This window comes from Callorhinus ursinus, unplaced genomic scaffold (assembly GCF_003265705.2).
Source record: "Callorhinus ursinus isolate GAN/ISIS: 27379988/994484 unplaced genomic scaffold, GSC_fseal_2.0 scaffold75, whole genome shotgun sequence".
Lineage (NCBI taxonomy): Eukaryota > Metazoa > Chordata > Mammalia > Carnivora > Otariidae > Callorhinus > Callorhinus ursinus.
Window position 1 is genome coordinate 3,638,632 of NW_027397137.1, and position 24,749 is coordinate 3,663,380.

At 57.1% G+C, this 24,749-nt stretch overlaps 1 protein-coding gene across 4 annotated transcripts in view; it reads left to right on the forward strand.

Annotated features, from left to right (window-relative positions):
• Positions 1 to 20,988, forward strand: part of ABCG1 (ATP binding cassette subfamily G member 1) — a 69,787-nt gene extending 48,799 nt beyond the window's left edge. For 3 of the 4 annotated variants that reach the window (XM_073887082.1, XM_025863370.2, XM_073887083.1), the window contains 13 exons: positions 2,408 to 2,525; positions 4,211 to 4,343; positions 6,396 to 6,446; positions 9,928 to 10,073; positions 10,351 to 10,474; positions 11,436 to 11,550; positions 14,137 to 14,321; positions 14,462 to 14,563; positions 15,453 to 15,621; positions 16,429 to 16,529; positions 16,626 to 16,784; positions 17,933 to 18,051; positions 19,229 to 20,988. In XM_073887082.1, coding sequence (XP_073743183.1) covers positions 2,408 to 2,525; positions 4,211 to 4,343; positions 6,396 to 6,446; positions 9,928 to 10,073; positions 10,351 to 10,474; positions 11,436 to 11,550; positions 14,137 to 14,321; positions 14,462 to 14,563; positions 15,453 to 15,621; positions 16,429 to 16,529; positions 16,626 to 16,784; positions 17,933 to 18,051; positions 19,229 to 19,457 — 1,751 coding nt within the window. In that variant the 3' untranslated portion in view covers positions 19,458 to 20,988. The remainder of the gene's footprint in view (positions 1 to 2,407; positions 2,526 to 4,210; positions 4,344 to 6,395; positions 6,447 to 9,927; positions 10,074 to 10,350; positions 10,475 to 11,435; positions 11,551 to 14,136; positions 14,322 to 14,461; positions 14,564 to 15,452; positions 15,622 to 16,428; positions 16,530 to 16,625; positions 16,785 to 17,932; positions 18,052 to 19,228) is intronic. The other variant, XM_025863371.2, reaches the window with a different exon arrangement.
• Positions 20,989 to 24,749: the final 3,761 nt, after the last annotated feature.

The following is a 24,749-nucleotide window of genomic DNA, read 5'->3' on the forward strand; positions in this document are numbered from 1 at the left end:
CCAGAACTGGGCTGGGCGGAGCTCCTGGGCGGGAAGTAGGGCACCTCCGTTTTGGATTTCTATAAGGGGACAAGTGCAAGGCTCTGCCGCCAAGGATGATTTGTTACATAAAGACAGAGCTGTGCACGTGTGGGACACCCACAAACCCCACCCTAAGGGGATTCCCGGTCCCCCAGCACCAGACCGAGGTCCCCACTTCCAAGTGGGCACGTGGACCTCTGCGGGTCCAGAAGTAGAACAGAGAGGTGACTTCTTCACTTTCCACTGTCACTTTTGGGATTCTTCTATCCCAAATGTGTGTTTGTTGTTTCTAAAGAAAAGCAGGTTTCTGATATTAGAGAGGGCAGCCCCAAGCTGCGTCTTGCCCCTTCTCGGCTGCCCGACCCTGTGCAGGCCCCGCACGGAAGGACCCCTCCCGGCCAGCCTGCCGCAGGTCCCCTGTCCTTTCAGGCTGTGCTGGGAGCCAGCGTCCCTCCCGGAGGCACGAGTCCTGAGCCTCACGAGCCTCGCACAACCTGGCCGTGTATCGGTGCAGCCAGCTCGGGGGTTCATGGGCAGACCACCTTCCCAGTCGCTGGCTGTAAATGACAAGACCACAGGCTACCCCCCCAGGGGCCCACCTTCTCCCTTGAAAGGTCCCGCTGCCCCCACAGCTCCTGCATCCTTGGTACGCATCCTGGCGAGCACAGCCTGCGTGAGTTGTGCTATTATCTGGTGCGCCGTGTGCACCCCGACACCAAGGGACAGCCCCAGGTGCTGTCAGAGGGTCCCCCATGGGCGCTGCCCCGAGGGAAAGGGCCTCTCAGAACCCCAGGATGCGGGGCCGCCCCCAGGCCAGCAGACTGCACTTGGCCTCCAAACAGCCGGTGGCCATCTCGTGGTCATCTCAGGGAATCACCTGCATCCTCAGGCGGTCCCTGATTCACAGAACAGCCTAAGGGAGGGTTTGCTCGAGAGTAACCCCGGTCCTGGCCTGAACCGCCAGGGGGCCAGCCATAAACGAACAGACGCCCGCCCGGCATTAGCGCTCCCTCGGTGATGTCATGCAGGTCCCCGTGGCCCAGGCCCCGGGGTGCCTGACGAGGGCCCCTGCACCAGGAGCTTGACCTTGCAGAGGAGAAGCCTCTGCTGTCCCCCAGCTTTTCCGTGTGTCTGTCCACCGAGGGGCAGACAGAGACTCTATGCTTTGGGGTCCTGGCCCCTCCCTGCACTGGTCCCTGGTAGCTGACCTGAGTCACCTTCGTTCCCGGGGGTAGGCATGTGAGCGCCTCCTCCAGACTGCGGGTGTGCATCGTTCCTCTACCCCTCTCCCACCTCGGTGACTGTCACCCCTCCCCAGGGACTGTCGCTGTCCGTAAGGGGGCGGACCGCAGGGCCACAGCTTGCGGCCTCTCTCTTCTGCCTGAGGAAACTGGTCCTCGGGCACTCCCTGTCCAAATCGAGGTGGCACCTGGTGACCGGCAGGAGTGGAGGTGTCTCATCTGTGAAAGACGAGTAGACCCCTGGGTGAGAACTCCCCAGGCCCGCGCAGGTGTGGGGGTGCGGGGAGCAGATCAGCCAGAACAAGGGGCTCCATGGGGCGCTTCACTCGCCCCTTTAACCGTTGGGTGTGGGGGGGTCAAATACTTCGTTTGCATGATTGTGACCATTGGAGGGTCTGCTCTGAGGATGTTTCTCAGGAACTGAGAAAATGTTTCTGAATTAGGAGTCTTTACCTGTGGGTCCAATTGCTTCTATTTTGTTTATAGCACATTGAACAGTCCCCTCGAAGAAAGATTAACATGGCTCTGTGTGGCGTGTATTTTCCTTTGACGCAGCTCCCGGATGGAGACTTGGCAGAAATTCCAGAGCAATTTGATGTGGCTGCAAAATGATAAACTCTTAATTATTAATTAATTAATGCCATTTCAGTTATTTAATTATAAGGTAATGATATGTGAATAAATTTTACACAAAGAGTTTATATGGATATAAAGTATAAATAAATGAAAGAAGAACCATTTGATTAATAAAGGCACTTGCTTACCGTCATGGGGGCGGAGGCAGCATGGCGGGTGGCGTGGCCCTGGGTTAAGATCTGTTCACACTGGCTGTGGGGTCCTGGAGGAGGCACCTGCTTCCTCGTTCCACCAGGAGGTGGATTCCTCGTAGGCCAGATAACGCGTGTGCAGAGCTCGGAGCTGCTAAGCTAAGGGGACCGTGAGAGGCAGCTGAGGAAGGGTACCGAGGGGGCACGTAGGAGGCTGACTTTGTCACCCAGAGCTCGGCATTTTAGGCGACGCACGAAAAATCTTGCTTTTAGCCTTGGTTGTGTTGTTACTGTATTTACGGGTTTGTCCTTTCTGTGTGGGGGTCGGACCCATGAACCCCGCGATGGCTGGGAATGAATGTGATGTGGTTTCTGCAGGCTACAAGACCCTCCTGAAAGGGATTTCCGGGAAGTTCAACAGCGGGGAGCTGGTGGCCATCATGGGGCCCTCTGGGGCTGGGAAGTCCACGCTCATGAACATCCTGGCTGGGTACAGGTGAGTACAGCTGTGGTGGAGAACAGGGTTCTCACCCCGTTGTTAGCCTGGGGGCAGCAACCGGAAAAGCGAGGCCACCTCAGTCAGTCCTGTCACTTCTTAAGCTTCTGCACAGACTCCGGTGAGGCCTGTGGGGTCGAGCATTAAGAGGCTTTAGGATTGGGGCGCCTCGGTCGCTCAGTCGGTTCAGTATCTGACTCTTGATTTCAGCTCAGGTCATGATCTCAGGGTCATGAGATCAAGACCCGCATCAGGCTCTGTGCTCAGCGGGGAGTCTGCTTGAGCTTTTCTCTGTCCCTCTCCCTGCTCTCTCCCAAAAAAAAAAAAAAAAAAAAAAGATAAAAAAAAAATGTAAGGTGAGCAGCAGGAGAACCGCCAGGCAGGGGCCCGGGGCTCATGTGCTCTAGCCTGGGCCTGTGTTAGCCCCCGACGTCCTGCCCAGTGGCTTTCCTGGGAGAGCGGCTGGAAAGCTGAATCTTCCCAAGTGTTAAATTGCCCTCCTAGAGCCGCTGTGTCCTCGGTTCTCAGGCTCCCATTCGCCAACGTTAGCAAATACTGCTAATGCTAATAGTAATTTCATCTCCTGGAAAAAAAGACAAATATCACCGCTTTCCTTAGGACCTCTGAATTACTCTTTAATGCCAGAAATTAGGGTTTTTAAAAACCTCCCATACGACAAGTTTCTGTCTGTTGCATTCACATCGAAAGCTTGAAGCAGATGCCCGGCGTCATGGGGGTTCGTGGCAGGCATAGGGGGCGGACACTTTCAGCTGCTGCCTGGCCGGGGGTGCTCGGGCAGCCTGGGGCCACCGACTGCTGCCTGGAGGTGCCTGGGCCGCGAGCCTGGCTCCCAGGGTAGCCAGGGGATCCCGGCCCATGCCCTGGAGGAACGAGCCCAAGGTTGCAGTACTGGCCAGGGTGAAGCTGGAAACCAGACGGGATCGAACTGGTCTCCACAGCCCCTTGGTGTTTCTGTGCTCCGGGACATCTAGGAGGCAGGTCCTCAGGGGGATGCCTGTGGCTTCCTCCCCCTCCCCGGGGCTGAGACGACACACCGCGGGGGCATGGGGCAGCGCAGATGCACAGTGGGTCTGGGAGGGGGAGGGAGAGAGGGTGGCTGGCGTCTCTGGGGTGCACCCGCCATGCCCCAAACTATTGAGTGAGGGAACAACTTCCCCTGTGGAGAAGGAGCATCCCCTTGGCCGCAGGAGTGCAGGGCCCAGCCCCTCCTGGGAGCCACCTGTGCCCCGGGAGTCTACTCCTCTCGCGCCCTCAGGAACTGGTTCTGACTGACACCCTCGGCTGCAGAGTCCTGGCCTTTGGGGCCTTTGGTGTAGCCTTGGCTACTCACGAGGTCATTCGGAAGCCAATCTCACAAGGCTCAGCAGAGCCGGGGTGTCCCTCTGACCTGGGGGCCGCAGGTGGGAGCACCCATGAGTATCTCTGCTCATTAGCACCTGTTCCTTACGGGTTCGGTACCCCTTTCCCCTTTCATCCTGAGCATGTTCTCCACACGGCTCCATCCTGCGTGTCCTGGTGCTGTTCTGGGTCCCCCCCTGCCCCGTCCCTTCTGGCCGCTTGGCGTCCCTGCCATAAACGGTCCAGCTGGGAAGCTGCTGGGAGGGGTCCCCTCCCTCCCCGAGGCCCTGGAGGAGGAGCTCACTGGGTGCTCTGTGGGCTTACAGGGAGACAGGCATGAAGGGCGCCGTCCTCATCAACGGCCTGCCCCGGGACCTGCGCTGCTTCCGGAAGGTGTCCTGTTACATCATGCAGGACGACATGCTTCTGCCACACCTCACGGTGCAGGAGGCAATGATGGTGAGCCGCCCCCCCCTCCCGCCCCCCGCCCGGGCCCGCCCCGGCCCAGCCTCCCTCGTCCCCGTTAGACAGAGCAGTGCCCTCTGCGGGTCACCTGCACACTGGCAGGTGGGGCACCAGGCCTGCTGTTTGGGCAGCCTCATCGAAAACAAAGTCCCCACCCCCGAGGTTCTCATGGACTCTGGACGGCGAAATCATGGTCAAGTTTGTGAGAAGGTTATTGACCCATCTTCTGTGAGTGACCACCTAGAGGTGGCCACGGTCTTACCGCCCGTGGGCCATCAGCTGTCCTTACTGATTTGTGGCTCTCGGCCCGAGGTCCCCAGTCTGGCCCCTGGGTTGGGGCCCTGTGGTCCTCGGCCCCCCTGCCGGCCGGGGTCGGGGAAGCAGACCCAGCATCTGCTGCATCCCAGGCCCCGTATGCACAAAGGCCCAGACAGTCACCAGGAGTGTGCCAGTGAGCTCGGGGCACCTGCACGACAGGGTCTGGAGCAGCCCGGACATCGTGTGCTCAGGCTGCTAGCTTTTCTGCCTTCTCCTGGCCCGCTGCAAAAGACCGTGCCCAGCCTCCCGGCCCTCCCCGTTCTCAGCTGCTCTGCCTCGCGTCCCTGGTCAGTAAACGGGCGTTTGCCTTGGTTTCCCTGCCAAGAGAGGGCTTGCCCTGTGCTTCTGACTTGAGGCAAAGCTTCCTGTCTGCGGGGTTGGAGAGTGGCTGCCCGGCCGTTTCATCCGAAGGGCCACTCCAGGGGGTTCTCATCTCAGCAAAGGGAAGCAGAGTGAGATGTCAGTTACACGATCTGCCCCCCAACCTGCTCTGCGGGCTTTCCTCGTTCATGTCCTGGGGACTGAGTGTTCTGGAAGGGGGAGAACTCTGCACCGGGCTGGGCCTCACCAGCAGCCCTGTCTGGGGCCCCTAAGAGCGTATCCTGCCTCTGCATGGCCGTTCTGACCGCGGCACCGGGAGCTCAGGAGGAGTTCAAACGGAACAGCAAATTTAGAAAATTCAAGCTTTGCTGACCCCTGAAGGCTTACTGCACCATTCTCTCGGGCGACCAGAATTGAGCTTCTCAGCCAGTTGAACTCAGCACTTGGTTACTTGGCTGAGAAACTTCCCTTTGGCTTCCAGCTCGAGCCTTGCTTTCTTGTGCAGACAAGATTGGTGACAGTCCCCAACCTGTCACCACGCTCTGCTGTGAAGTTCATTTTCAGAATGAAATTAGGTTTTGACCTTGGAGAGTTTTATGATGCCTTTGAAAATCACCTCTCGCTTGGAGGGAATCCTGCCTTTTGGTTTTGAAGGTCCTGCCACAGGCCTAGGGATGACACCGGGCACCTGCACCCCGTCCCAGCCACGTGTCAGAACGGCTGTGCATTTCCACGTGTTGCCTCTGACCCTCAAGACCACCGGGCAGACCGCACAGTGGCCCTGGGTGTTGCCCAGCGGGTGGCTGGCCCTGCAAGCCCCCCAGGCCTGGCCTACCCCCCAGCTCGCCGGCTGGAAAGTGTGCCCATGAGGAAACGGAGCAGCCCCCCTTGTCCTTGTGCCCTGCAAGGCCTTGTCGCCCAAGGTCACGCCCAGAACGGGGCAGGCCAGAACCGGGGCCGATACTGGCTGTTGATGGCCCCTCGGGGCCTCACCAAGCCGTGCCAGGGGCCCCTTGGTGTGCCAGCAGACAGGACCTCAAGCAAAACAAAACGACCACAAAACGGGAGTCCTCACATTTAGCACTGGCCGATTTCTGTGGTGTGAACACTCCACGGCGGATCATTTTAGTCTGTCGGTGCTTTAACAGGTGGCCCGTGGACTTCCTAGGTGTACAGCAGTGGTCTCCACTGATGCTTGGAGTGTGCCGCTTGGTCAGGTGCCCACACCTGCCTTCCCTCTGGGCACAGCAGAGGAGACGTCTGACATGACAGGAAGACTCCCGGACACCTACTGCCACCCTGGGCCCTGGGGGGTGGGAAGCCCAGACCTCCGAGGGGTGTCCCCTGTCCCGTCAGCGTGAGGTGTGCCCTGCTGACCGCCGTCTGTTCTGGTCCCACCCCCGGCAGGTGTCCGCACACCTGAAGCTCCAGGAGAAGGACGAAGGCAGGAGGGAGATGGTGAGTGCACCCCTGAGCCACCGGTCGTCCCCGAAAGTGCGCGAAATCCGTTTGGCAAATGCGTGCGGAGGGACTTTTGGGCATTGGCTTCGTTTGCTGGTTTGTCACCCCGATTTCCGTGCGGGGGACGGTGACATCTCAGTGTGTGCTCTGGCCTGGCAGCTGTGGGCCCCGGAGGGGCCTCCTTGCCACAAGACTACAGATCTCAGTGTGGCCACCAGCCCGCAAGGACGCGGCAGGGAAGCTCAGGCGGCCCGAGCACACCAGCCTGGACATTAGACCAGGCACTCGCTCTGCCCTGTTTAGTGCTCAATGTGCTTTATACGCCATCGCTTTTTTTTTTTTTTTTTATAAAACACTAACAATGAAGATGGTTAGTCATTCCCTTAAAAATAACCAGCCTCCACCCACACGCACTCACAAGAAGAAATTTGGTTCTTACACATTATTAAGCAGCCTTAAAAAGAAATCAAATAAACAAGTTTCCAGGATGCTGGAGACCTTCTAATCCTCTTCATGCCCCCTCCCTGGCTCCCCCAAAGCCCAGGGCCCAGGGAGGGTGCCGGGAAGCCCCACACGGCCCCATGCAGCAGGTGGGACCCTCTTATGTTTACACATCAACTGGGGGAAACTCAGTTTCCCTCCTCCGCTCCACGGTTGGCCTGGCCCTAGTGGGATTTCCATGCAAGAGTAGGGTTGGGTGAAATCCCACTCATGCGCGATACCATCTTGTCTTCTAAGCCCTCGGAAGACAAGCGTCCGGCCGTGGAACAAGGAGGATCTGCAGGGTTGGCACCAGTGGTGCTACGTGCCTCTCTGCTGCAAATCGGAACCGTGCGGTGAGCGCACTGAAGAAATATTAATAGCACTTCTATTTACTGCGTCAACTCCCTTTCCTGTGGCGCGTAGTAGTTAATGTGACGTGTCAGGAAGGCCATGCCGGGCATCCTCTCCCCTGGGGCCCCAGAGCCGGCCACCACCCTTCAGAACCCTCAGGACCAGCTCGGGAGTCCGGGGTCAGCCGCCCTGCACAGGCGGGAGAGGGGCACACGAGCCCTGTGCTGTTGGGGTGTTTCCTGGGAGCTTTTATTCTGAGGTCCAAAGGGATGAAATGGATTACTGGAACCCAGACGTGGCAGGTGTGCGGACCACGCCATCGGGTGGCCGGTCAGGGTCTTGGGGAGGCCACGGGAGCCCACGCTGCCTGCTCTAGCGGAAGGGACAGGGGCGAGACCACCTTCTTGGTAGGGCGAGGAGGTGTCTCTCGCGGGCCACGCCCACGTGCACGTCCTCCATATGCCTGGCCTAAGACTCGGCCATGAAGACAGCCGTGCGCTGTTCTCAGCTGGGTTTATAAGAGCAAAGACATCAAGTCGGTGGGGGTCTTCTCGGCCAACTGCGTGACCAGCTTCACCTGCTGCTGGATTGAACAAGGCGGTGAGCCCTCCTTGTGGGGCCTGGAGCTGGTCCTGGGTCCTGCACACGCTTCTCACTGGAAGCCCCCGTTCCAGTCCTCAGCCAAGTGTAGGGTCCGCCTCTCCCAGGAAAGCATCCGCAGGATTGTGTGGTTATTTCAAGGATGAAACAGCGGCCGAGTGCCTGCCCTGACTCATTTCCCTCGAATCTAGGCTGTGGTTGTTTGTAACTTGTGGAAACAATAGGATGGAATGTTCTAGTAGGTAACGGAATGTGTTGTCAACAGCCTTCCTTGGTTCCCAGAAAAGCAGCCTCAGCCCTTGAGGGTTCCCAGCAAGGGGCTTGCTCGGGAGCGAGATCTCCCAGGGCTGAGACATTGTTCTTTCTGACTGGTTTTAAAACAAAAACCAACCTGCAGAGCCTCCCTCTTGAGAGAACGCTGGAGAAACGGGCTGGACGGGGCAGCACTGACATTTAACTCCACCTCCAGCGTCTTGTCCGTGGGGGCAGAGGGCACGTGGGGCAGGGCACACCCGGCCACAAGGAGGGACCCCCGAGCGGACAGATGGCGGAAGGGAGTGGGCATATGCCGAGCCATGGGGGAACCCCAAAGGCAAGCCCGGAGCGACCGGAGTGACTCTTCATTCTGCAAGTGTGACCTGTGGTTCCAGAAGACCGCACAAGCTTGGTGGCTCTGAGAAAGCCAACAGATGGCATCTGCAGGGGAAAGAGACTGTCCCAGAGAGCCCTTCCCACCTGCCCCGCCTTGCTGGCCCCTCCTGGGCAACCTCGCTGACCTTTCCTGGTTGGGATCCCTCAGATGCAGTGCATTCTAGAAGGGCAGTGGATTGGGTTTATAGATCAGCAAGGAAAAAGCCTAGTGGGATTCGGACCCAGGTCCGTCGGACCCCACTGCCCCCTGGCCCGTGGAACAGTGGTGCCCTGGCTCATCCTGTCACCCAGGCTGTATTTTGTCCTGACTGTGAATCAGTAACTCGAGAGTTGGAGTGGAAATTTTCTTCCCTGTGAGTGCCTTCTCCTTCTGGATGACCTCATCTCCCCGGAGAAACCACTGGCCTGAGGTCCGTCCTCAGGGGCCGGGATGGTGGCCAGGTGTGTTCTCGCAGGACCTCCAGGAGGGCTGGCCCTGGGAGGTGAGCCTGGGGTGGAGGCAGGGCGGGCTGCTGCGGACACCCACCGTCCCGGGGCACTGCCTCCAGGAAGACAACCTGAAAACTGCGCTCAAGTCTGCTGACTTCTGTTCCCCGAGTCAATACTGGATCAATGATCTGGAGTGGACACGGAGGCTTAGTCACAGTGGACTGTTTATATCCCGGTGCCTGGCCTGCTTCCCAGGAGGAAGGGGGGCATGGGCAGGGCCCCCGTGGAAGGAGGGACTGCGTCAAGCCATTTCCTGGCCTTGCTGCCCCATCAGAGCCCTGGTTCTCCCATGATGAGTGCCGACGGGTGGCTTTCCTTCTCCCTGAGAGGCCTGGCTGGTGTGGCATGGGTCCGTGGGAGCCATGGGCCTGCTCAGAGTGCCGGTCACAGCTGCTGGTCATCACAGGCCTTCCTCTGGCCAGGCTTTATGCCACATGTTTTCACTGCTTCTCCCATGTTGCCGTCACGGTGGCCCTCCCCTTTCTGCTGTTCAGACACCTGATCATCCCCTGGCTGTGTGTCTGCCGATCCCCCCGTTTTGCATGTGGCGATTGAGCACCTTCCCGGGCCCCCCGTTCTGCACATGGTCATTGTCACCTTCCTGGGCCTGAGTGAGGCTTACAAGGGCAGGAGCCTGCCAGGTCGCCAGCAGGAGGCAGAACCGGGCCTCCAGTCCCAGCAGGCCTGGGCCCGGCACTGCTCCCCAGCCTCCTGGGCCCAAACCAGGAACTCGGACTTGGAAAGGCACCTTCCCACTTAGCAACAGGCAGCCTGGGATGGGCCCTGATAAGCAACCCCATCCGTGTGTGTCCACGAGTGGGCTGGGGGAGGCGGCAGGTGTTTCCAGGTGGGGAGGTGTGGCGGGCAGTCCCTGACGGCCATGCTGGCTCTGCTGCTCCCCCAGGTCAAAGAGATCCTGACGGCTCTGGGCTTGTTGTCTTGTGCCAACACACGGACTGGGAGCCTCTCGGGCGGCCAGCGGAAGCGCCTGGCCATCGCCCTGGAGCTGGTGAACAACCCTCCCGTCATGTTCTTTGATGAGCCCACCAGGTAATCAAGAGCAGCGGAGGGAAGAGCCCTGCCCTCTCCACCGGCAGGGGCCCCTGGAGTTGCCTCCAAAGGGGGAGGCATGTGCTCTGCCTACCCATCTTTTTTTCTGTCCTGGGGTCCCGGGGAGCAGGGGCCTGACTTCCTACCCTCTCCCTGTCTGACTCTAGAAGACATGACAGGCTCAGGCCTGTAGGATGGATCTCCCCATAGTGCTGTGAATATGGGGTATGGTTTGGGGGGGTTCCACAGGCATCTCACGGCGCCCCTTGCCTTGCAGTGGGCTGGACAGTGCCTCCTGCTTCCAGGTGGTCTCCCTGATGAAAGGGCTGGCTCAAGGAGGGAGGTCCATCATCTGTACCATCCACCAGCCCAGCGCCAAGCTCTTCGAACTCTTCGACCAGGTATGTGCGGTGATAGCCCAGGTGATGCCACATCCCAGGGACTCACAGCTTCCTGTCAGTTCCCGGGGGTGTCTTCATTTTTGAGTAGCCTTAAGTGTTCTGTTTCACCAGACTCTGGAGTCATAAGCAGCTAAGGTGGCAGGGCGGGAGGGTAGAAAGAGCTGACCAGTGTTCTCCCTCTGGGGAGGAGGGGTCTGACATTGCTAAAGCTTCATTTTCCACCCCCACCCCTGTAACAATGGGGGAACACCTGTTTTACAGAATTGAATGGCAGGTTATCATATGTGTACAATATCATTTCTTTTATAAATCATAGGTTTTGACATTATAAACAAAAAAAAAAAGAAAATAAAAGGCCCAGGGATGAAATGTGTACAGCTTCAAAATCTTTCCTAGCAGGTGGTTGGTGTGAGGGTGAAGAAAAGCAATATAATAAAGTAATGCCTGTCCATATGATATCTTCCCTGACTTAAAGTTCCCTTTGAACTTTAACATTTTGGGGAGGTAACGTAAAGCTCTCCTGAAAGAAGGAGAAATTGACTGATGGTTGGGTGCATGGGTCGGTGGGTGGGTGGACGGGTGGATAAATAGAAGGTTGAGTGGGTGGTGGATGGATGGGTAGATAGGTGGGTGGATGGGTGGTTGGAGGGTTGAATGGGTAATGGCTGGATGGGTGGATGGATAGGTAAATGGGTGGGTAAGTGGACGGATAGAAAGTTGAATGGGTAGTGGTTAGATGAACAGATGGATGGATGAATGGATAGATGGAAGGTTGAATGGGTGATGGATGGATGGGGTGGATGCGTGGATAAATGGGAGGGTGGATGGATGTGTAAATGGATGGGTAGGTGGGTAGACAGAAGGTTGAATGGGTGGTGGATGGAGGGCTGGATGGATTGGCAGCTCCTGTTGCTTTACAAAGGGGGACAAGGTTGATGTTCCTCTCCTTACTTTTTTCTAGCTTTATGTCCTCAGTCAAGGACAATGTGTGTACCGGGGAAAAGTCTCAAATCTTGTACCGTACTTGAGGGATTTAGGTCTGAACTGCCCAACCTACCACAACCCAGCTGATTTTGGTAAGTAGAGCCTTAACCAGCTGGAGGGGAAAGAAAGGGGCTCTTTTCCACTCTCTGTGGGTTTCTGCTTTTACCCGAAGCCCCCAAATCTGGAATTCCTTGAATATTCCACACTGGCTCAACTGCCATCCTGTGGCGAAGCTTTCAAGAACAGATAAGAGGTTTTCGTTCCTGCAGAGATCTGGGAACTAGAATAAGGACTTGGTGTTAGGAGCCATTTTTCCCATTTTGCTGTGTTTGATTTCTGATTTAAAGGAAGGTATTTCTGAAAATAAATAACCTTTAAAAATAAAAAAATGACCCTCTGACATTGATTAACCAAGTTAAAATGCGGATTTAAATTTCCACCAAACATAACAAAAAAGGTGAAGCTCAGAGTCCAGAGACCAAGTTGATGGTCTGAGGTCCTTCTCCTGAGTTGAAGGTCCCGAGGTTGGCAGCGAAGTACGCTGTGTCCTTGACACGTAGAAGCCCACCCCTGCGTGCTGGCGTTGCTCCCAGGGGCCATGCCCTCTGGGGTGTTGATGCTGCTGCTGCTGGCCATCACTTTCCCCCCACCACTGGGTCTCCGGGCCCAGCACCCCTCCCACACCATGGCCCACACATCTGTCAGCAAGCCTCACAGCCTCTCCAGGCCATGCCTCCAAAACCAAGTCTCCTCCTCCACCAGGCTCTGCAAGCCAGGGAGCCAGGAACCCCTCCTGCCTTCTCTTTCTCTCAAGCTTCATATTTACTAGGCCGCCAAGTGCTTGACACTCCCCACCCAGTCCTGTCTCCCCCCACCGGCCCCTGTGCTGGGGTCCGGTCTTTGCCTGCACATCCTGTCTGCTTGTGGCTGCTGCAAGGTTGCCCCACAAGCCGGGTGGCCTAAATCAGCAGAAATTCATCCTGTCGCAGTTCTGGGGCTGGAAGTCAAGTTGTGGGCAGGGCTGAGCTGCCTCGGAGGGCTCCAGGGGAGGGTCCTTCCTGCTCTTCCAGCTCCTGGGGGCTCCAGCGTGCCTGGGCTGGTGACTGGGCCACCCCAGTCTCTGCCTGTGTCCTCACATGGCTTTTTCCTCAGTGTCTCTGGGCGTCCTCTCTTCCTCTTGTAAGGGTAGCAGTCATGGGACTCAGGGCCCACCCTAAATCCAGGATGATTTCATCTGAAGATCCATAACGAATTATATCTGCAAAGAGCGTTTTCCAAATAAGGCCACATTCTGAGGTTCCCAGTGGACATGAATTGGGGGGGGGCATCAGCCTTTCTCATCCATGTTTTTCCCCCAAACACCTGGCCACAGCACTGCTGGGATTCTATATCTCTACATCATCATCCCCCAAATTGTGTTCCATGAGACACGGTTCCCAGGCCAGGCTCTGTCTTCTGAGAAGTGGGTCATGACGGCGAGGGGAGCACACAATGGACAGGAACAGGCCGACGAGGAGGGGAGCCTCACCTAAAGAGAGGCTTTGGCGTGTTGCAAAGGTAGTGGATGGAGCCAAAGATCGTCACACACCTGTTCCCTGGAGACAGAAGGTGGGCGGGGGACAGGGGCTGCAGAGGAGGGGCAGAGCAGGGACATCCAGGGTCTGCAAAGAGGAGAGGACCTAGGGGGTAGGAAACTGGGCACATGGGACTGTGGGAAGGCCTCACGAAGGAGAGAGTGTACCCTTCTGGCAGCTTCTAGTCCCTCTGCGTCACCGGAGAGAGGGCTGGAGGGGAGCGGGGCCGTTTGGAGCACGGTGGAGCAGGGTGGGTGTGAGTGAGCAGGTGAGCCGGCCGTGCTGGACCCATGCGGCATCACTGATGATGACGTTCTCTTGTGGCAACATGTCCTGGTTTACGACAGGATCTAGGAGGGCTTGGCCGCCCCGGTTCAGGCTCCGGGAAAGTAAATAGCTCGTGTGGCCATAGGGCAGCGCCAAAAATTCGAGGCCAGGGACTTTGGGCTTCATCACGGATGTCAGTGAGGGGAGGGGCCATGGGAAGAAGGCGTGGGAGACCTCAGGCCGCGGGCCGGAAGGGGCAGCGGTCGTGTGGGCTGTGGAACCAGGGGCCACGGAGAGGCCGTGGGATCCAGAGACAGGGTCAGTGGAGGACACACTCCCTGGGGACCGGGAGGTGGGGCTGAGGGTCCCAAGCTGGCTGGTGGCTCTGGGCCCCTCTCCATGGTCCTGAAGAACTGTCACTGTGCCCATCACTCTTGCCTGAGCGCATAGTGACATGAAGCCCCCTCTGGCTCATCCCTTGGCTCCAATCCTGGGGCTTGAATGCCCAAGGCAGGCATTCAGTAACCATCACTGGGTGAATAAGTTAATAGACGTACGAGCTAGTTACCTCTCAGGCTTCCTGGCATCGCCACCTGAATTCGCATTTCTAGGATCCTGATGTGACACCTGGCCTTGCTGGGGGTTTTAGAGCTGACGAAAGGTTGGTTGTGGCATGAGCTTATCCTATCATGCAGCGTCCATATAATCCACTAAAAGGACTCCCGCAAGGCTCATGGCTGTGTTGTCGCAAAATGACCAAGGCCTGGGGTCACGTTAGCGACAGGGGGCTCCTCCCTGGGGTGGGTGCTGGGACTGACCCGTCTGTGTGTCCCGCAGTCATGGAGGTCGCGTCCGGTGAATACGGCGATCAGAACGGCCGCCTGGTGAGAGCCGTCCGGGAGGGCATGTGTGACTCCGACCACAGGAGAGAGCCTGGGGGGGATGCCGAGGTGAACCCTTTTCTTTGGCACCGGCCCTCTGAAGAGGTAAAGCAGGCAAAACGATTGAAGGGGTGGAGAAAGGTAATGCAAAGCCCCGGCCCCCCGCGGGACAGCTGCATGCTGCGCCTTGTGCCCTGCTGCATGGGGGCTCTTGCTCAGCCAGGGGGAGCTGCGTCCTGGGCTGGCGGCTCACGACTCCCCCTTCCGGTGTGCACCTGCAGGACTCCACCTCCATGGAGGGCTGCCACAGCTTCTCAGCCAGCTGCCTCACCCAGTTCTGCATCCTCTTCAAACGGACTTTCCTCAGTATCATGAGGGATTCGGTAAGGCTGTGGGCCAACGTTCTTTCAGGATAGAGGGAGCTGCAGGGTTATTTTCCGGTGTGTTCATCCTGCCTGAGCGCTCAGGCTATTTTCCCTGCATTTGCATCGGTCAGCTTTCCCTCCGTGGTGCTGCCGTGACAAACAGTCCCCAGTGGCTGTGACAATAAATATGTATGTCACGTTGGTGTTGTGTGTTGGCGGCTGTGGCGGGTGGTCCTGCCCCACGTGTCTCATCCTGGGACCCAGAATGGAGTCACAGCTCCTTTTCTGGAACATGGCAAAGGGCAGCCTGTCAGAGTTCCTGCTGGGGCGACAAACCTGGTCTTGTGCTCGCTTTCCTCTGGCCAAGCCCAAGTGGGAGTGTGCCTCTCTCTCAAGGAGGCCCTGGGGGCCCAGGGCGCTGGCAGGTGCACAGAGCCCCGCCGGGCAGGAGGTGGTGAGTGACTGGGGGCCGTGATCCTGTCTACCCATCATAGTGGACAGCATGGCAGGCTCCCTGCCGAGGGGGGCTGAGTGCCCAGTGGGGCCTCTGGGACCTGCTTTGAATGTTGGGGGGCTTGTAGCTGCCCAGGCCAGAGTACTCCAAGGAGGGGCCTCGGGCGTAGGCATTCTCTACCCCCCAGCACTGTTTCACCTGACCCCTCCTCTGAAGGTAGACTGCCCTTCGTGCCTTCTGTGGAGCATAGCAATTGCTTCTGTTTTAACAGCAGTAAACTGCTGTGTGTGTGTGTGTGTGTGTGTGTGTTTGCGCGCGCGTGCGCGCGAGTTGGTTTAGGGTTGGGGCTTGTTTTTCTGGAGGAGAAATCGGGGGCCAATGTCTCCAAAGCCTCAGCCCTGAGGTCTTCGCCGACCGCCATGCATGTCAGCGAGAACCGTGTCTGCCCCCCAGGTCCTGACGCACCTGCGGATCACATCTCACATTGGAATCGGCCTCCTTATTGGCCTGCTGTACCTGGGGATTGGGAACGAAGCCAAGAAGGTCCTGAGTAACTCCGGCTTCCTCTTCTTTTCCATGCTGTTCCTCATGTTCGCTGCCCTCATGCCCACCGTTCTCACGTGTGAGTGCCTGACCCTACACCCGCCCACCAACGGGGGACCGAGGTCTTGGCTCGGCCAATAGATGAGGTTCTGACACAGAACGTCATGGTTTTTTGAAGCATTATTTTTTTGTTGACAGGGACTATCATATTTTCTCTCAGACCAGAAAATACATACCATGTTTAAGCCAAAGGAATTAATCACTAGTGGAGAAACCATGAGCATTGTGGAAGGCTGACAAGAGAGAGATTTCTAAAAATTTTTCTAATCAGGAACACCTCAAATCTTAACTGCTTACCTGTTACCTCATTCACTTATTAAGCCAGCCTGCTGTGGCCACATCTGTGTGTGGATAAAGCTATTCTAGATGGATTTCCATGCGGTTCCAGATGGTTTGCAGAGCATGCTGCCCTTGCTTGCTCTGGGCTGACAGTAAACTCTAGCATAAAACTTGCCCCAATGTTGCCTCCCTAAATGGCCCTGCATGCTCAAGACCAGCTTAGGGGTTCTTGCCCATGGAAGGAATCGCACTGGTTAGTGCTGAGCTTAGCAGGAAATCCTTGTGCGAATCACTACAATAATGCTCAGTATCCGAGTAGATGTTCTCCGCACTTCGATTATCCGCCCAGTGACCCTTCGGGTTATAAATACGGTCGGCAGTTTTCCCGGGCTGGTGAATCGTTCCGTATGTCTTAGCTCCGTCTCTGAGAGCTGCTCACATGGCAGGTGGGCGTCGTGGTCTCCAGCTCAGCACACGCGCGCCTGCGCGGATACCTGGCTGGTGGGCTGTGTCTGCCTGACCCCTTTGCCCTCCTTCTGTCTCCTAGTTCCCCTGGAGATGGGAGTATTTCTTCGGGAACACCTGAATTATTGGTACAGCCTGAAGGCCTACTACCTAGCCAAGACCATGGCCGACGTGCCTTTCCAGGTGTGTTAGTGAAGGGGCAAGAGTTCTCCATCATTCTCTGTAGAAGGGGCGGGAGACACCCATGTCCGTGAGGGGTGACGGGCCCTGTGCTTGCAGATCATGTTCCCAGTGGCCTACTGCAGCATCGTGTACTGGATGACGTCGCAGCCGTCCGACGCCGTGAGGTTCGTGCTGTTCGCTGCGCTGGGCACCATGACGTCCCTGGTGGCACAGTCCCTGGGTCTGCTCATTGGAGCCGCATCCACATCCCTGCAGGTACCAGCTGAGGACACAGCACGGGGGGAGTGGAGGGCCTCCCTGCTCCACCTGGGCCAGTGTGGCCAGGGCCCCTCCTCCCTAAAACGCCGCCTCCTAATTCTGCCCTGACTTCCTAGATTGGCTTCAGCAGGTCGCTGCCCAGGGAAGGAACCGCACCGTGGTGGCTGGTCAGGGTTGGCACACTGACGACAGCAGGTGCCCGTGGCCTTCATGCCTGCCAGGCGCTGTTCCCAGTGCTGTCCACATCATAGCTCATTGCTCCCCAGCACCCCACAAGCTAGGGTGGTGCTATCCCCATTCCGTAGTGGGGGAGACTGAGGCCCAGAGAGCCAGCGTGATCTGGTCAGGGTCGTGTCGCTGGCTCCGAGTCCAAGCTCTCAACGCCTATGTTTTGTTGCCTCTGGGGGATCTGCTCCGCCATCCCGTGGCCCTCCAATGGCAGCCTGTGCCCCTACCCTGCCCCGGGGCTTCACATGCCCCGCAACCTGCCAACCCCCACATGTGCGGCGGCTTCAGGGTGCCCAGGTCAGCTCGGCCCCCAACACAAAGCCACAACTCTGGTGCATCGTGTGCCCCCCAGACCTCCCATCACATGCCCTCCGCTGTCCCTGCGTGTGATGGACTCTCCGTTTCCGTCTTCAGAGCCCCCTGCCAGTGACTGCCTAGCCTCCAGGGCGGGCCCCTCATCTGTGGATAGACATAGTGATGGTGTGCATGGGGTGCATCGGGCAGCCGTGGGAAGCACTCGGCCCCACCAGCCGCCGCGAGTGCACACGGAAAGGCGCTCCTTGCCCCTTCCTCCCTTGGACGTGGCAGCAGCACCCGGCTGTCCACTCCTCCGGATGCTGTGCTGCAGCCTCATTGCTGTTCCCCTTGGTCCCTGCCTCCCGCAGGAGGCTCTCTCTCTTCGCCGCCCCTCAGCAGGGGCCCACTGCTCTCTGCATGGAGACAGGCTGCAGGCTGGAAGGCAGGGGCTCTCAGTGCCGTCCTGGCTTTGTGCGACCAGCCGGGAGCCCTGGCCCTTTCCCGGCTGCTGGTGACTCTCCCCAGACGCGTGGGATATGGCCTCCGGAGGACCCCTGAGGAAACTGGGTGGGATTCCCGCCTGCTGCCCCTGAGCGCGTCCCCCGTGCGCCCCCCCCCAGGTGGCGACCTTTGTGGGACCCGTGACGGCCATCCCTGTTCTCCTCTTCTCGGGGTTCTTCGTCAGCTTCGACACGATCCCGGCTTACCTGCAGTGGATGTCGTATATCTCCTATGTCAGGTAGCGTGTGTGGGGACCCTGCTCGCTCAGGAGCTCTGTGTGGACCGAGGGAAGGGACCAAAGCCACCTCCTAGCCACCAGCTGAATGCCAGGATGAGGCTTGCACCATGAGTCCGAGACTCTTGATGCCTTTCCCGTTTTCCCAAGTCCGGTGTGTGCACACCCTCTCGGACACACACACGCACACACATGCACGCGTGCTCGCACACACAAGGATAAAATAAATACTAGCGGTTTATGCCTCGAAGAAGCCGTAGCGGACCCCTGTCTTCTGCCCGTTTTGGAGGACTGCTGTGGGCGGTGTGTTTCCATCTCACGAACCTCGTCCCTCTCTGGAATGAACAGTGCCCACAACAAGGTTCTGCCTCTGTGTGAATCCGGTGGAAACCAAGTCCTGTTTTAAACATCCTAATATCTTTGAACAAGAGCGTCCCGGCCCCCGGGCGCCACGGCGCTCGGACCCCATTCCCTCCGCTCTGGGTCCTGGCGCCTCGGCCTCACCGGGCAGCGTCCATCTTCAGTGCTCTGCTGCCCCAGCTGTAGCAACCCCACGTGACACACAAGATCCAAAGTTGGGAACAAGCTTTCTTTTTCTAGAATGTCCGTTCAGACCCAGAGGTATTGTTCAGGAAAACAAAATCAAAACAAAGCACCCGTACAGAGTTTCAGCAATCCGTGTGTGCTCCAATGCCAAGAAATCAGAAACCCACGTCTTTCTTCTCAAAATTGGTATTTTTGTTCTGACGCTGTAGGGCTGCACTGGAATGAGAAATGGTGCAGAAGGGTTTTATTGAAATGCGCTATAGTCCTTCGAAGGCTATCAGAGCCTTTATTATATCCAACTGTTAAAAAATACGTTGTATCAGGCGATCAAAGAGCCTTCCAGTTCGTTTCCCCCACTGAACAAATACCCACTCTTCGTTCAGTTTGGTTTTGTGGGTAGAGGCTCTGGAGGAAACAAAATTTGGGAAAACCTTAGCCAAGCCATTGGATGTGTTTGTCTTGGGAGGCTAGGAAGTATTTCCGTGAAGACGGGTCTCGGGGAGGGGATGTGGCCGCACTGCGGATCACGGACAGGGGGACCCTGTTTCCCTTGGCAAATGGAGGCGGGCGCAAGGGCGTGGGGTCCCCTGGCCACGGGGAGGGCCTTGCTCACGGCCGGTGCCTTCCTCCACAGGTACGGGTTTGAAGGGGTCATCCTGTCCATCTACGGGCTGGACCGAGAGGACCTGCACTGTGGCATCGATGAGACATGCCACTTCCAGAAGTCGGAGGCCATCCTGAGGGAGCTGGACGTGGAGGACGCCAAGCTCTACCTGGACTTCATCGTTCTGGGTATTTTCTTCATCTCCCTGCGCCTCATCGCCTATTTTGTCCTGAGATACAAAATCCGGGCAGAGAGGTAAAAACACCAGAGTGCCAGGAGACACGGACGTAGACACCGCGGCCCAGGACCCCTTGTAGAGCCGCAGAGACCGCTGCCGCCCAGACCCCGGCGGCACGCTCGGGCCACGGGCATCGTGCTGCCCATCCGCGCCCAGCCAGCTCGGCGCCTCTCTCCATCTCCCTTTCTGGCTTCACCTGGGAAGAAGGTGTAGAAAGTCGTCACATCTGTGTGCAGAATTTAACACGGCGGTGGCCGGGCATGCAGGAGTGGGCAGCAGAGGGGCGGCCGGGAAGCTGGGGGTGGCCCCGTCTCGGGACTGTCGCTGTTGTCCTACGGTTTTGCCTCCTTCTCCAGGGAGAAGTCAATTTCCAAGCCAAAAGCCGGTAACTCTCATTCATTTTAAGAAACGGTATCTTTTTAGTACTTGTTAAAGGAAATTATTCAGGGTAAATAACACACTTTGCTTAGAGATACGAGGGGCTTAACTAAGGCGCGGAGCTGGTCTTGTTTTCAGGCAGACCTTGGGAAAGGCGTGGGCGCAGTGCCCCGGCAGAGAGAAGGCTCTGGGGCAGCACGCATTCCGAAAAGTCATGCAGAAAGCTGGAGGGTGACGTAGGCCAACCTTCCCAAAGTCTTTTCTCCCCCTCACCCCATGCTGCTTATTTTAAGCAAAAAATATGTTTATTTCTTCCTAACTTTCTGAACACCTTAATTTCGCCTAAAAAGTGTCTAGAAGATGAGCCTTGTTGATTTTTTGCACACATGTCCCTCTCCTCACGTATCACATCGACTACCTCCGCGAGAGCTGGGAGAGCTTGGGGGGCAGCAAAGCCAGGGGGGCCGGGGAGGGAGCCGCCAGCGGCGGCGGCAGGGGGGGGGGGGGCGCACCCAGACCTCACGGCCTCCGAGGCGTCGCAGGCAATGGGCACAGTCCGAGTGGCCCTGGCTCCTGTGGCTCGGTCATACGTTGCGCAATGTCACAGGCGAGGCCACCTCCCGAGCCATGCGTCTGTGACATCCCTGCCTTCTCCGTGCTGGGCCCCTGTAGATGTCACAGACCAGAAGCTCCTTCTTCCCAGCGACGGAATCACAGAACGAAATCCCTGCAGGGCAGGAGCGGCGGGCACATCTGCGGGGTGAACGGCCTCTGGCTTGGCACTGGCCCCTGGGGCGCCTACCAACTGTCAGAGGCAGTGCGACTGCAGGGGGAGGTCAGAGGAGGCCAAGGGGGGAAACGGAGTGGTTCCCCGCTTGGAATCTCACTGCCCAGGGGCTGGGGTCTCCCAGAGATGGACTGTTTTCTGCGCATGTTCATGCCCTGTCTGTACCTGTCTCCTCCATGAACAACAACGCTGCGTGATCTCCAAGGCCGCTGTCAGCTCGAAAGGGGTCTTTGACTCCTCAGTGTTGTTCCCAAAGCTTCTATTTCCCACTTTAAGAGAATGGAAAGAGTTTGATTTTTACTCACATACAGATTTGACTTGCAGATGCTTAGCAATCCCTTTTTCAGCCTCCCATCCTTTGTAGTAAACACACTGGAGCGTATTCAACTGTAACTGAGTTTTGCTGTTCTGTACAAATGTGGCATTACCTTCCAGATTAGGTCATTTACCCAGGATCTAACTTAGGCTTTATAAAGAGTCTTCACTGAGTTTCAAGATAGATTTGCCTGCAAGATGTCACGGGTAGGAAGACCCACCTAGGAACAGCCTGGTAAAATAGAGGGAGGGGCGAGGAGATGGATGTGCTCACAGCACGTGCGGTCAGTACTTAAAGACCTCTTCCCCTCTGTGACCCTGCAAGGACCAGCCAGCCTGGAACCACGCTGCAGGGCTGAGGCCACCCTCCCCCGCCCTCCAACAGGCAGCTCACGTTGTGTGCCCTGAGCCCACCGTGCCGTGGCTCAGCCACTTGGGAAGGAAACAGTGAGATCCCTCGAGATTGAAAATCTGGTTTCCAAGTCTACCTGTGCCCTCAGAAGGGATCATTTCCCCAGGAGTTCATGTTGCCCGCATTTCAATTTTCCACTGTTAACAAATTACATTCATCCCCTTAATAGATGAGGAATGGAATCAGGGGCCGATATTGGGGGACGTGAGGGCTGTCGGCTGCTTCAAGGGAAACACATACGCAAAGTAATACGGGAATTTTTGAAGGGCGTAACTGGTGTGTAGCGAGTGTGCGGAGTCGGCAGGCAGGAAGATCTGCTTAGAAAGACATACGTCCAGGCGGGGAGCAAGGCTCTGTCTGCTCTGGGATGCCGCCCTTCCCCTTTGTGGGCAAGCGCCCCCTGCTGGAGCCTTCTCTTACAAACCCTTGGCATCGCTGATGCAAAGGGTGTGGTTTGCATCTTCAGGTCCTTAGATAAAACATCTTATTCCAATGACCGAAGATAACGTCCAAACAACTTACTGATTTGCGTTTTTTTAATCCTGTGGTTAAGAGGTAGGTGACCATGTCTTTCACACACTGGGACTGAAAGCAGACCAGCTTGCCAGAGTTCATTCTCATACAGAATTTCTGAATGTAAATGCCCCAACTATTCTTTTCATCTCGGACTGTGATTCTTCCTTTAGAAGAAAGAATTACATCTTGCATAAAAGATGTGCAGCCTCTCCCGTGTTTGTGAGTACAGGCAAAAGTGGAAGTCCAAAGAATATCACTTCTAAGTGACGTTTGTCAGGAGAGAAGGGGGGGAGCTGGGATTCTGCCCACTGCCCACTAGTCACTACCCACTGCTCCTGCACCTGCACCTGCTCCTGTTCCTGCTCCTGCTCCTGCACCTGCTCCTGCACCTACACCTGCTCCTGTTCCTGCTCCTGCTCCTGCACCTGCTCCTGCTCCTGTTCCTGCTCCTGCACCTGCTCCTGCTCCTGTTCCTGCTCCTGCACCTGCTCCTGTTCCTGCTCCTGCACCTGCACCTGCTCCTGCTCCTGCTCCTGTTCCTGCTTGTGCTCCTGCACCTGCAACTGTTCCTGCTCCTGCACCTGCTCCTGCTCCTGTTCCTGCTCCTGCACCTGCTCCTGTTCCTGCTCCTGCACCTGCTCCTGTTCCTACTCCTGCACCTGCTCCTGCTCCTGTTCCTGCTCCTGCACCTGCTCCTGTTCCTGCTCCTGCACCTGCACCTGCTCCTGCTCCTGTTCCTGCTCCTGCACCTGCTCCTGCTCCTGCACCTACACCTGCTCCTGTTCCTGCTCCTGTACCTGCACCTGCTCCTGCTCCTGTTCCTGCTCCTGCACCTGCAACTGCTCCTGCTCCTGCACCTGCACCTGCACCTACACCTGCACCTGCTCCTGCTCCTGCACCTGCACCTGCTCCTGCTCCTGTTCCTGCTCCTGCACCTGCAACTGCTCCTGCTCCTGCACCTGCTCCTGCTCCTGTTCCTGCTCCTGTTCCTGCTCCTGCACCTGCACCTGCTCCTGCTCCTGCTCCTGCTCCTGCACCTGCTCCTGTTCCTGCTCCTGCTCCTGCACCTGCACCTGCACCTGCTCCTGCACCTGCAACTGCTCCTGTTCCTGCACCTGCTTCTGTTTCTGCTCCTGCCCCTGCTCCAACTGCAGGGCCTGGGCTCTGGCACCAGCCCCACCTGCGCCCACATTCAGAGCACTTTGTGCCTCCCTTGCTCCGCCCTCACTGAGTATTAGCCGGAGAGGTCAGTTCTTGAAAAGGTCCTGCATGGGGGCTGTGGGAAGAAACCCGTGTAAACAGTTTACAGAAAAGATGCTAGAGTCTGCTGAAGTCACCTGGGGTGAGGGGCCTTCCGGGCCAGGAAACAGAACCTAAGCTTTTAGATAAAAGCCCATCCTAGAGACCCACAGAGAGGCCATGTTCCCACCCTGAGAAGGGCACTACCAGGAGGTCAAGGACAGGTGGAGTCACCTTCGGTTGTTTTGCTGAGAGAGGAACAGGCTGAGCCCCAGTGCCCTGAGCATCTTTCCCTGCTAGGGTGTCCCGGGTCCTGCACTGGGAGCCGCGCTGGTCCTCTGTTCATCCCCTAACTCAGCAAACATGGCCATTGGCGCTCTGCACGAGCTCGGTACTGTCCCAGGGGTTGGGGGCCTGGGGCGAGGGAACCCAGAAGTGGCTTGGCCTCCAGTGTGGCAGGTGAGAGGGATGTGTTCGTTCTGCAGATACAGAACATGGGGCTGGGGGAGGGCAGGTGAGGTCCCAGGTCCCACACCAGGAAAGAGCGCAGTTGACATATGAGCCACGGTCTGACCCCAGAGCCTTCTGTTTTGTTTTGTTTTGCCATATTGCCTCCTGTTTGTAATGCCCAAATACACATGACAATACTTTGTAAGGCATGAAGCGCAGTGCTAGTTTAGTGGCGACTCATTATGGACTTGCTGTCACCACACAGAATGGGAGGGTGGCCCGTGCCCCTGCCCCCCATCGCCTGGCATGGGGGTGTCCCTATGGGCCTGGAGGCTGAGCTGACTCCTGTCTTGTGGGGAGAGGGCTTCCTCTGCCCTTGCCTGGTCTTGGCTTCTTAACGCAGCATACCTGAGGACTAGCTCGGGCGGGCAAGAGAGGGCTGGGGTGTGTGTGTGTGTGTGTGTGTGTGTGTGTGTGTGTGTGTGCGCGTGCACGCGCACACATGCAGGCTTGCTCCAGGTGTGAGCTCTCATAGTATTATTCTGTGGTCTTTGCTTTGTCTCTAAATGCTCCATCATCCTTTAGTCCCAGAAGGAAAGACAAAATTCCCTCACTTCATGTCTGCTGTGCAGATGGTGACGAGTGTAGTCAAAACCCAGAGGTTTTCATCCAATGCTGGGTAAAGTGGAATGTGACAAAGGGTAAAACCAAACCCCCAAGACGGAGAGGTGCAGAGTGTGTGAATATAAAGTTAGACACTTATAGGAAATAAAGACTGCTAATAAAATATTTTATATAAAACTTTTTATTTGTGTTCAGTGTTAAATGCTTCAAATTCAAACTGATTTGCTTAACTCTTACTAGGCAAAATGGGTTTTTAAGTTGCATTTTGAATATGTTTGTTGTACATCTAGTAAGAGTTCCACGTTATTACTCAGTGTTCTGGTCTACCCCCACGATGGTACACAGTCACCTTCCTCTCTTGGACACCTTCATGTTTCATGGGGGACTGTCTTCAAGTTTTGGGCTTTCCCTCTGTTCTCCCAGACTCCTCCTGCCTTGTTAATGTTGGCCACAACCAAAAATTGCCAAGACCCCCATGTGCTGAGGCCCGAGCCTTCCCTTCCCATCCCCTGCTGTCCCCTCTGCCTTAGAGGGGTCTCAGGGGAGACAGGCACTGGTGGCGATTCCTCAGAGGGACATCCCTCGCTCGTTG